General features: G+C 38.7%; 1 protein-coding gene and 1 long non-coding RNA gene across 2 annotated transcripts in view; one reads left to right on the top strand and one right to left on the bottom strand.

The window, feature by feature from the left end:
* The window catches only part of LOC145716580 (uncharacterized), a 499927-nt gene that overhangs the window by 18516 nt on the left and 471049 nt on the right, over window positions 1-10362 (top strand). The gene's annotated exons all lie outside the window — the stretch shown is intronic.
* Window positions 1544-10362, bottom strand: part of STEAP4 (STEAP4 metalloreductase) — a 22798-nt gene continuing 13979 nt past the window's right edge. Inside the window, exons 2-5 of the mRNA XM_006729587.3 lie at window positions 9614-10071; window positions 8042-8569; window positions 6558-6722; window positions 1544-4694 (exon numbers count right to left, since the gene is read on the bottom strand). Of these exons, the coding sequence (XP_006729650.1) occupies window positions 4410-4694; window positions 6558-6722; window positions 8042-8569; window positions 9614-10069 (1434 nt within the window). The 5' untranslated portion in view covers window positions 10070-10071 and the 3' untranslated portion in view covers window positions 1544-4409. The remainder of the gene's footprint in view (window positions 4695-6557; window positions 6723-8041; window positions 8570-9613; window positions 10072-10362) is intronic.

Raw genomic sequence — 10362 nt, 5'->3', positions numbered from 1 at the left:
TAGTTCATTTTTGCCCTTGCTTCCCTTGCCTTTGGCGATGTGTCTAGGAAGAAGTTGCTGCAGCTGAGGTCGAAGAGGTTGCTGCCTGTGTTCTCCTCAAGGATTTTGATGGATTCCTGTCTCATATTTAGGTCTTTCATCCATTTTGAAGACTCAGTTTTTTCTTCTGAAAAATGGGGATAATATCCGTACTTCAGAGAATTGGCAGGAGGATTAAATAAGATACAGTATGTGAAGTTTAGCACAGGCTTTGCCCATAGTATCATGCAACAAACATTATTCAAAGATTTGCGGGATCCCCTTGAAGCAGGAAACATGTAGAACTGGATGCTTCTGTCTTGTTGGGCTAGGGCAGGGGTGCACGGTCCTGCTCATCCTCATTGCTGTTGTCTCTAATGTCCATTCCTTTCCCTTTCACCCTTGATCCAGCTTTTCCTCGTTGTAGTCTTCTCACTTCCTCTCATCTGGGAGTTCGGGGGGTTTCAGAGGGAATTGCACTGTGTGCAGCTATCAGTGTGGTGTGTCCATGAGAGGAGGTGAGTTCAGGAGCCTCCCGGCTTGCCATTTTGGCCCAGAATGCTCAGGGCTTTGGCTTGAGTTTGAGGAAAGGCAGTGCCTAGGAGAGTAACTAACACACTCTTTTCCTAAATTCTCCTGAACAAATCTTTAGAAGAGTAGAGGATTTTTCTACATTGTAATTTTAACTTATTATAGAGAATTGGAGTAGGATCCTGCAAGGGTATGTTTGGAGCGTGAGTGTGCAGTGGACAGGTGGTGTGGATACTGGTTCGGGGGATGGAGAATAAAACCAGCACCTTGACGGCCATTCCACCTTAACTTTGGGAGGAGGTCAAGAATCTTCTGGGATCCTAAAGGTAAAATTCATTATACACTTTCATCATTATCATGGCTCTTTTGTGGTCCCTGAACAATTAATGCATGAAGAGCTTTTAGTGCAATTTCTAATTGAAGTAGCTTTTGAGTAAGGGCTTTGCTATTTGCTTCTAGCTTTCTCTAGCTTGCTAGCCTCTATTTATTTATCAGTTTTTATCTTGCTTTTGAAAGAATGATCATGCCCATCAGGGCTGTGGCTGTCCAGTTGTGCAGGACATTTAATGTATGGTCTGCAGGCTGAAATCCAACCTGAAGTCAGTCTGTTAGTGAAGTCATTAGCCCCGTCCTGGCAGCATCTACCTGGACGAAGGAAAGCATTTTTTTTTTTCTACTTCTTACCAAAGTCCATTGTGGGATAATGTACCCCTACCTCTGTTTTGGCCAGCTGATGCTCTCCCCTCTCTGAGGGTAAAAGTGAGACACAGAGGATATTGGAGTGCACCCGCTGCTGAGCTCAAGCATATACTGCACGAAGCTGCAAATCTGTTTATATGCTTTTAAGCTCATGTACTGCCTCTCCTTTTCCTTATGCCTGAAGGGAGGTATTTTTACTTCCAGATACTGGAACTGCTGTGATTTAAAAGCTTTTAATCTTTTTTTTTTTTGGAATGCTGGTGAGTCAAAACTGGAATTAAACAAAACTGGAACATATTTTTAAAATAACATTTAATGAGTACAAATTTACAGAAGCAGTCATCCCTTACCATGGGGAGAACATACAAAAATAAAAGGTCTGTGAGCTTAAAAATTTTCCTAGAATACAGTGCAGTTTAGTCTAACTTTTTTTATAGAGAGCAGGTTGGACCTGTTAAAAGGAATACAGTTCAGTATTTCCATCTGTTCCAAACTCATTCTTTCCAACTGTAGGTAAACTGGAGGAGTCAGCTGTTAGGAGGATCAAGTTGGTTTGATGGTTTGGGGAGGAAGGATGGTGAGAGGGACAAGGGAGGAAGTTGGCTTCTCTGGTCCACTGATGGGGCTTGGAGCCCCTGTGGTTGATGCTGAGGGTCAGGTTTGCCAAGGTATTGTTACACCAAAACCACTGGAGGTGTTCTTCAACTTCTGGCTATGTGGATGGCTTCTATTAACTACCCAGGCAGAACATTTTTACTAGGTTATTAAAGTAGATTTTTACTCTAGATAGGCTTTTTTTTTTTTTTTTAATCTAGGTGTGGCATTTTCTATTTTTAGTGATGAACTGTGGCCCAGTAAAAACTCTTTACCAAAGAACATGGTTAACCCCAGAGACTTTCTTTACATCAGCCTGGGTAGTATTTAATTTTGAAGCAACCATTCTCTAGACAACAAGCAGGCTCCAACACTGGCACATTTGGCCATTTTGCACAAAATGGAGTGGATGAGTAGTGACATTCTTCCTGTTTTTCCACTGATGCTCTAGGCTCAGCACTATATACCACTGCTCTGCTCACAGTTTTCCAGGTTTTTTTGTACCCTTGCTTAGGTGGATCAAGGCTAAATTAATGGAGCATGTGTTCTATGTACCTTCTCAGTGAACACAAACTGAGATAAAAACCAAAATTTATAAAAGGTATGAAGAAACCAACACCCTCATCCAATGCCAATGATATTGACAAGGTCAATTTAGAAATAATTTGGCAATATATATCAAGTGCTATTATGAGTTTCTTAATTTTGTAATCCCAATTCTTGCCAAGTATTCCAAGGAAATAATTTAAAATATGGAAAAAAGTATTAAGTGCTAAAATATTCTCTGAAATGTTATTTGTTTTAGTAAAAAAACAGATATAACCTATATGTTTAATTAGTGCAGTGGTTAAATAAAAGGCCATTTGATGTAATATATTGCAGCCACTAATAATATACATAAACCATGTAAGAGAACGAAGCCACTGATAAATTAAGTGAAAAAGGAAGGATGTAAAATTGACTATACAGTATAGATGAAACTATTTTCAAAAAGTTTTGTAGAGAAATATCCTGGATGGTGGGTGATGTTTTAATATATATATATATATATATTTTTTTAAAGATTTTATTTATTTATTTGACAGAGAGACACAGCGAGAGAGGGAACACAAGCAGGGGGAGTGAGAGAGGGAGAAGCAGGCTCCCCGCCGAGCAGGGAGCCCGATGTGGGGCTCGATCCCAGGACCCCGGGATCATGACCTGAGCCGAAGGCAGACGCTTAACGACTGAGCCACCCAGGCGCCCCTGTTTTAATATATTTTAATCATTTTGTATCACATAGAATATATGATAATAAAGGTTAAAAAAAAAAGAAAAATAGATGGCCTTTATAGAGCAGGCAGAAAAATATCAGTCTCAAGGCCTTTTGGTTATTTCAGTTTGTGGGAAGAGGGTGCACGAGGCTCTTTCAGCTCCATGCATGAGCCAGGAAGGCTAATGGCAATATCAGCACAGGAAAAACAGAGAAAACCATCCTGCATTCCAGCAAAGATTTGAGAAAGAAGCATGTCTCATATTTCAGCTACTGTTCACACCTTTCTACCCTAAGATTTTACATAATTCTCTCTCATCTATGCCTTGGTCAAACTTATACTTTCATTATTCATTTAATTTCACTGCTTAAAATTAAAATAAGCCCTGAAAAATTATAGAAGCTACTTTTTTATACTAGAAATCCATTTTGTAAATGATTAGTATTGAACAATATTTGGAATATACTATTCACAAAGCATACCATAATACCTTAATCATACAAACCTTGTATAGTGCAACTTTCCAAAATTTATTTAGCTTGCTATCTAAAATTCTGGCTTATTTCACCTTATTGTGCAAGGGCTTTTATCAACCCTTCCTTGCTTATTATATATTGAAAAAATCCAGTGGATATCTCAATTTGAACTCAATCTTCCCTACACGTATTCCTTGTAGAGGAAGAATCTTATGACAATGGTAATAGATTTGCATGTATTCAACCCATGGTTACTTCCCATCAATGGTGATATTTTTGTTGTGTTATAAAATAGTTCTCCACAGTACACATCCATGTTGGCAAAAGCAAAATCAAAGAGCACATTTAACTATAGAATTCACTATGGCGATACTTAGGATCTCCTTCATTTAAAAAGAACAGTAAGAAAAATTTTCATTCCTTTTACTTCATTTGTTCCCCTTTTTCAGACATACCTCAGAAAGACTTTATCAGTGGCCACCATCTTACTGTTTTCTTTTTCATTGCACTCAGCCCTTGAACCAGAGAAGGAAGTTGCATGTATTTCCCCTGGATTTTGCAAGACATTAGGTCATGCATGTTGCCCATAACAAAAAAATGTTTTAGTGTGAAGCCACAAAACTCAGTGTGACCTCAGCCTGCTGCCTCTGGGAAGAAGAGAGGCAGGAACCTACATAGGTTCATCACTAACCTGAGATTAAATGGTGTTCTATTCCTATCTGTCAATTTCTCAAAGTCAGGCAACATTTCCTTCTCTGTTAACAAACTTCAGGCCAAGGTGGGAGAAAAATGCTTTCTTAACTGTGCCCATTATGTAGTCTTCCCTAAATATACAATACTATAGCTGAGAGTCCAGGTAAATTGAACTTTGCTTCAAATATTGTCCTTTTGATGTCTGTTTTGAGTTCCTTTCCCAGCCCTGGCGGATTCGTGTAAGGGTCTTGTCTATACATGGCAGGATGAGGATGAACTTGATCACCAGCACGGTGCAGGGAATGATGAGCGCGATCACGTAGGCTGAAGGAAGATACCATCTGAGACTCGAAGGACTGAGGAATCTCTTTCCGCCATACACCATGGTGTGGGCTGTGCACAAGATCAAGGTCAAATAACCCAGTTTGGACTATATAAGCAAGAAAAAAATATGTATACATTAACACTACATTTATATTTTATTTTTTTAAAGATTTTATTTATTTACTTGAGAGAGAGAGAGAGAAACAGCATGAGCGCGGAGAGGGTCAGAGGGAGAAGCAGGCTCCCTGCTGAGCCGGGAGCCCGATGTGGGACTCAATCCCAGGACCCTGGGATCATGGCCTGAGCTGAAGGCAGTCGCTTAACCAACTGAGCCACCCAGGCACCCTACATTTATATTTTAAAGTGAAACACTCTAAGCCATGAAAGATATTTATTACCAACCACAAACCTTTGACATCTGAAATATTTAGAACATTCTGCTAAGTACTGGAGAAAGCATTAACCCTCCTTTGGGATGATAAATATTGCATTAAAAAAAAAAGATTGTGCTTACAAATGATATGTTGATTTCATCCTTCTAAAAATTTTTTATTCTTGAAGTATAGTTGGCATACAACGTTTTATTAGTTTCAGATGTACAACATCTTGATTCGACAATTCTATACATTTTGTACTGCTCACCACGATAAGTGTAGGCACCAGCTGTCACCATACAATGTTATTCCAATATTATTGACTATATTCCCTGTGCTGTACCTCAGTTACCAGGATGGGTGACATAGGTGAAGGGGATTAAGTGGTGGTTTCATTTTAACCTGGCCGGATGGGAAAGTTTGCTAAGAGTAAACTTTTTTGGGTTAGAATAAATAATATACCTTGGCTTCTTCCCCAGTGGTAAAACTTTTTCCTTGATGAAATTTTCTGGAGGCCAGAGGTGAATAAGACACAGCATGTCCTCAAGAAGTACCACATTAGTTTATGTTACTGACTAGAAGCAGATGCTAGCTAATTTCTATTGCTATAAAGAACAATTAGCAAACTTTACTTTTGTTTGCTTGTTTTGGCCTAAATTCTAAAGCTCAATGTTTATTTCTGTCTTAATGCCTTTACTAAAGGTGTTAACATGAGAAAATGTTGACTGCATTTGTTCTCTGGGAGAAACTGCAAGACTTTTGAAATTTGAATAGTTTTATAAAATTCAAATCTGATTTCAGTTACTAATGGTCTTTTCTATTATTATACTGGTTCACAACAAGCATGCATCAGAATAATCTGGAAGACTTGTTAAAACATGTTGTTGGGCTACACCTCCGGAGTTTCTGATTCGTTAAGTCTGGGGGGAGCCTGGGAACTTGTGTCTCTAGTAAGACCCCAGGTGATGCTGAGATTCTAGGTACCACACTTTGAGTATTACTGGTCCATAAGAATAGTAACTAACTGCCTTTAGTGAGGTGTCTGGTGGTTGATATGTGGGAAACAGCAATTTTCCCTTTTATAGACCAGCACTGGGTCTGGTATGATAACAGTCTAACATAGCTTGCTTTGATGGTTTTAAACTTGAGTTTAATATATATATAATATATAAATATATATATATATTTAATATATGCCCTCTTGTATCAATATGTCCATATACTAAGGTTGATTGTCAGAGGTAGAAATTTTGTCTTTGGGTTTCTCATCACGTTGTGCCTAGCACATCCCTACACACAAAGTTTAATAGTTGTTAGTATTTTTCACTCTCTACTCTTACCTGTGGCTCTAGGAGTAAGCAGTGATCTTGGCAAGTGATGCCCAGCTAGGAAGCAAAACTATTATGGTATGCCTTTTGGTACCAGAGTTTAGCATTTTCTCACTTGAACTTGGCTCAATTTCTATTTTTGTGACATTGCTAGGGAAGTGAAGGAGCAAGATGAAAATTTATGCATGGTATGAGAGAAAAATGAAAATATTTGTAAAGCCGGACTTATTTTGCAATATAAAGGAGATTAAATCTTGAAGTCCTTACCTGGACAAATCGGAACTCTCTCCAGTTGACCATGTTGCTAACTGATGGCAAGGAAGTGATTCCCAAGAGTACAAACAGGAAAAATCCAAGGATTCCCAAAGCTATGTATGAATCATTAAGCCAGGCAGTAGAGGTGCTAAATGGATCTTCTGTCTTGGCTTTTGCCTAAGAAAAATTATAAGCAATTTTTAAATATTACATTTTTTACAAACTGCCCAAACTTTTAAGGGGACTGAAAAATACCTCTGCATGGTATATTTGCTCAAGATAAATTGTATGTATTTCTTAATAATCACTTGAAAATAACTGTCGAGAAAAATACACTTGGAAATGATATTTCTTGGTAGAAAAAGTAATTGGTTCTGCTGGGACTTTATTATAATAGTTGACTCCTGGAGTTGTGTAGAAAGTTTTAATTGACGCTGTAAATTCTAAAACAAAGTAAACATTTACTTAAACCTTCTTTACCATATGGCTTCTTGTTCCCCAAGTAAAACTTGCTGTTCTGAAATGATTGTATCAGGATTCTGTTTTTCTGCTTTGTATGCTTATTCACACACGCAAAGTTTGGGTTCTTTCATGTTTATTTTTGTTGTAATATAGCATCAAGTCTGTCACACCACAGATTGAGAAAAATCAGGCCCTTCAAATGGGACTCTTACCTAAGAACTTCCCTTGTATTTTTTAGGGAAATAATGTAGAGAAATCCACAGAAGTACCATCAATGAGTTATCGACTCATAAACTTTGAGAGTGCAGTAAGATTGATCAAAACCAATTATTTCCAAACTAGAACGGATGGATAGCACTTCCTCTGGGACTGCTTTAAGACTGTCTGAGCTAATTCTCTCTGAATTTTTGACTATGCAGAAAATAGTATTTGACATTTGCTCAGAATTGTTTAGTTTTCTAGTTCTTGAGAGCAGCTCTGTGCAAGTCAAACATTAATGAAGTTATAAGCACCCTTCTGTGAATTTTTTTACCTTCCTGTGACACAGTTTTGAACAGCCCCCTTACTTAGAAGATGGTTGGTTTTGACTTCCAAAAGGAAGTCGCATGCATAAAAATAGAAGCTTGAAAACACATTGGTTTACATTTATTGACTGCACCCCCTCCCCGAGGAATTCAAGTAAGTGTTATTAGGTTTCCTGAGCCCCCAGATCTGTCAGTTTGCCAGTATCCCAGTGAGTCCTGGGAATACACATCTGGATGCAAGTGAGCCCAGGAATCTAACTTTCATTCTCAATAGTTGTATAAGGTCTCAACTGAATTCATTAAAACAAACAAACAAACAAGCAATAAAAAACCAAACCAAACAACAACAACAACAAAAGAGAAAACAACCAAAACCTGACAGGAGCTCTAGTACTTAAAAAATAAAGATGCTTAGGAGAGTGATTTTCTCTAATCGTGAAATGGAATATGATGCAGCAAGATTTCTCTTTGATTTAAGACATCGGAGAATACAAATAAGTAGAGATTTACCTGGGTAATGGTTCTGTTTTTCAGTGTCCATCGTACATAATAACGAATAGGAATCACAAGTGTGTAGAGGACATGAAGGAAGGCAAATCCCAGTGCTACTAAGCCAAGCTGCTTTCTGCAAAGCATCCAGTGGTCAAGCCAGTCTGGGAATCGGCGGTATTTTGTACCTCGGTACAGTTGCAGAATTGCAGCAATAACACCAGGGAGGTAAACCAAGGCAAGCAATGTAAGTGCTGCTATTGGAAAGATACGATTTGGAATGGAAATAGCCAAGCGAAATGTGCTATCTTTCTTGCCATTAACATAAGGGTAGATTATGTCTCTTATAATACAGTAGAAAAAGAAGAAGACACACAGAATAGCAGACAAATAGAAGGGGAACTTCCACATTGGAAATAGTTGCAGGGGGTAGTTTTCAATTTCTTTGGCTGCCATGAGAGATCCTTGATCCAGTGGAGTAAGTCCAAGAGTACGAACAATATCCATCACTCTTTGCTTGGCTTTGCTGTCATTTCCGCAGACAAACACCTGGTTGAGAATAATCAATTAATAAACAATTAAATAATACTTATTCTTTCTTTAATCATTACTTTGAAAATCTATGTAAGCACCATGCAGAACAGGGACATGCTTTTCAAACAAGGATGTAGAAGCAACATGTTTTAAACTTGCACACGTGTGCTGGATGGTTAAGTACCAGGGTTGAAGTTGAGAGTGGTTTTAAGCATATCAGACTGATAAAATAGGACTTGGTTCTCTACAGGGTGAATGGTTTGATTTTTCTTCTGTATTCATGGGTGCTACATCAGTTATGGATTACTTTTAATTTCAATGAATAAATGGAACCAGTTTCATACAATGTAATGGGAATGGAAAAGATATCCATCAACAATCTAATTGTGTTATTTTTTAGTACTTACATGAGGCCTCTGGAGCCTGACAGCATTGGGTTCCATCAAACTAAAAGCTGAGGGTGCCAACAATGGGAAATAACTCACAACAATTGACTACTTTACTTGGTTAAACCCAAGAAAATTATCCATGGCACGTATTAGCAATCAGAAATGTTTAGTGGGTATTTTATTTTGGAATTCTATTTTGGCATCTTCGAGGTACGTGCACATTAAAACATTCACTTTTTTTTTTTTTTAAAGATTTTATTTATTTATTTGACAGAGAGAGACACAGCGAGAGAGGGAACACAAGCAGGGGGAATGGGAGAGGGAGAAGCAGGCTTCCCGCGGAGCAGGGAGCCCGATGCGGGGCTCGATCCCAGGACTCTGGGATCATGACCTGAGCCGAAGGCAGATGCTTAACGACTGAGCCACCCAGGCGCCCCTCACTTTTTTTTTTTTTAAGATTTGATTTATTTATTTGAAAGAGAGAGCAAGAGCGGGGAGGAGAGAGAGAAGCAGGCTCCCCGCTGAGCAGGGAGCCCGATGTGGGGCTTGATCCCAGGACCCTGGGATCATGACCTGAGCCAAAGGCAGACACCTAACTGACTGAGCCACCCAAGCACCCCAAAACATTCACTTCTTAAAGACTGAGTATAAATTAATCATTTAATCTTACCTGCCGATTTGCATCCAGTGCTCCGGACTGGAGAGCCCAGGCTGAGATGGTGTTAAAGGCTTTGACTACGTGGGCTCCTGGCACCAACTGAGCAAGGTACTCTGCATTAGATTCTGGATACTGATTGATTTTGAGGTTGTTGCTGATGTCGACCAATATTTTTCCTTTGAGCACCTCAGTTAGTTCCTTGAGAAACTCATAATGCTCTCTGTGGACTGCTAAGATTATGATGTCTGATTTCTGGGCTGCTTCTGAATAGCTCAAGACCTCTGCACCGTTGGGCAGCAAACTGGACCTTAGCGGGTTTCTACTTCCAAAAACAATAGAGTAATCACACTGGAGCATTTTAAGTGCCAGTGATCTTCCAAAATCTCCAGTTCCAAAAATACATACAGTCTCTTGCTTTTCTGAAGAATTCATAGTAGAAGGAAATGCATCTGTAGAAGTTTTTTCCATGACTGAAAGATAATAACAGAAATAGCCAACAAAATATGAATGCTCAACATGGAAAAATTATTGTCGTATATATTCTCATATGTGTCTGATTGAACAAAATCACTGGTCAAAAACTTCTTCTGTTGGATAAAGAGATGCAGTGAAAAACCAGGACACTTATTGGTGGATGCTTTAAACTATGTGTTGCAATGATACTGCCTTTGTCCAACATTTAACAGTTCCAAGTGTTCTCAGAGCAAAATCTAGCAAAGAATGCACTAGTAAGGAAACTGTAGAGCCATTTACTTATGTTT

The sequence above is a fragment of the Leptonychotes weddellii genome, chromosome 12 (assembly GCF_054177405.1).
Source record: "Leptonychotes weddellii isolate Sample4059 chromosome 12, ASM5417740v2, whole genome shotgun sequence".
Classification (NCBI taxonomy): Eukaryota; Metazoa; Chordata; class Mammalia; order Carnivora; family Phocidae; genus Leptonychotes; species Leptonychotes weddellii.
This window is presented reverse-complemented; position numbering and strand designations above follow the sequence as displayed.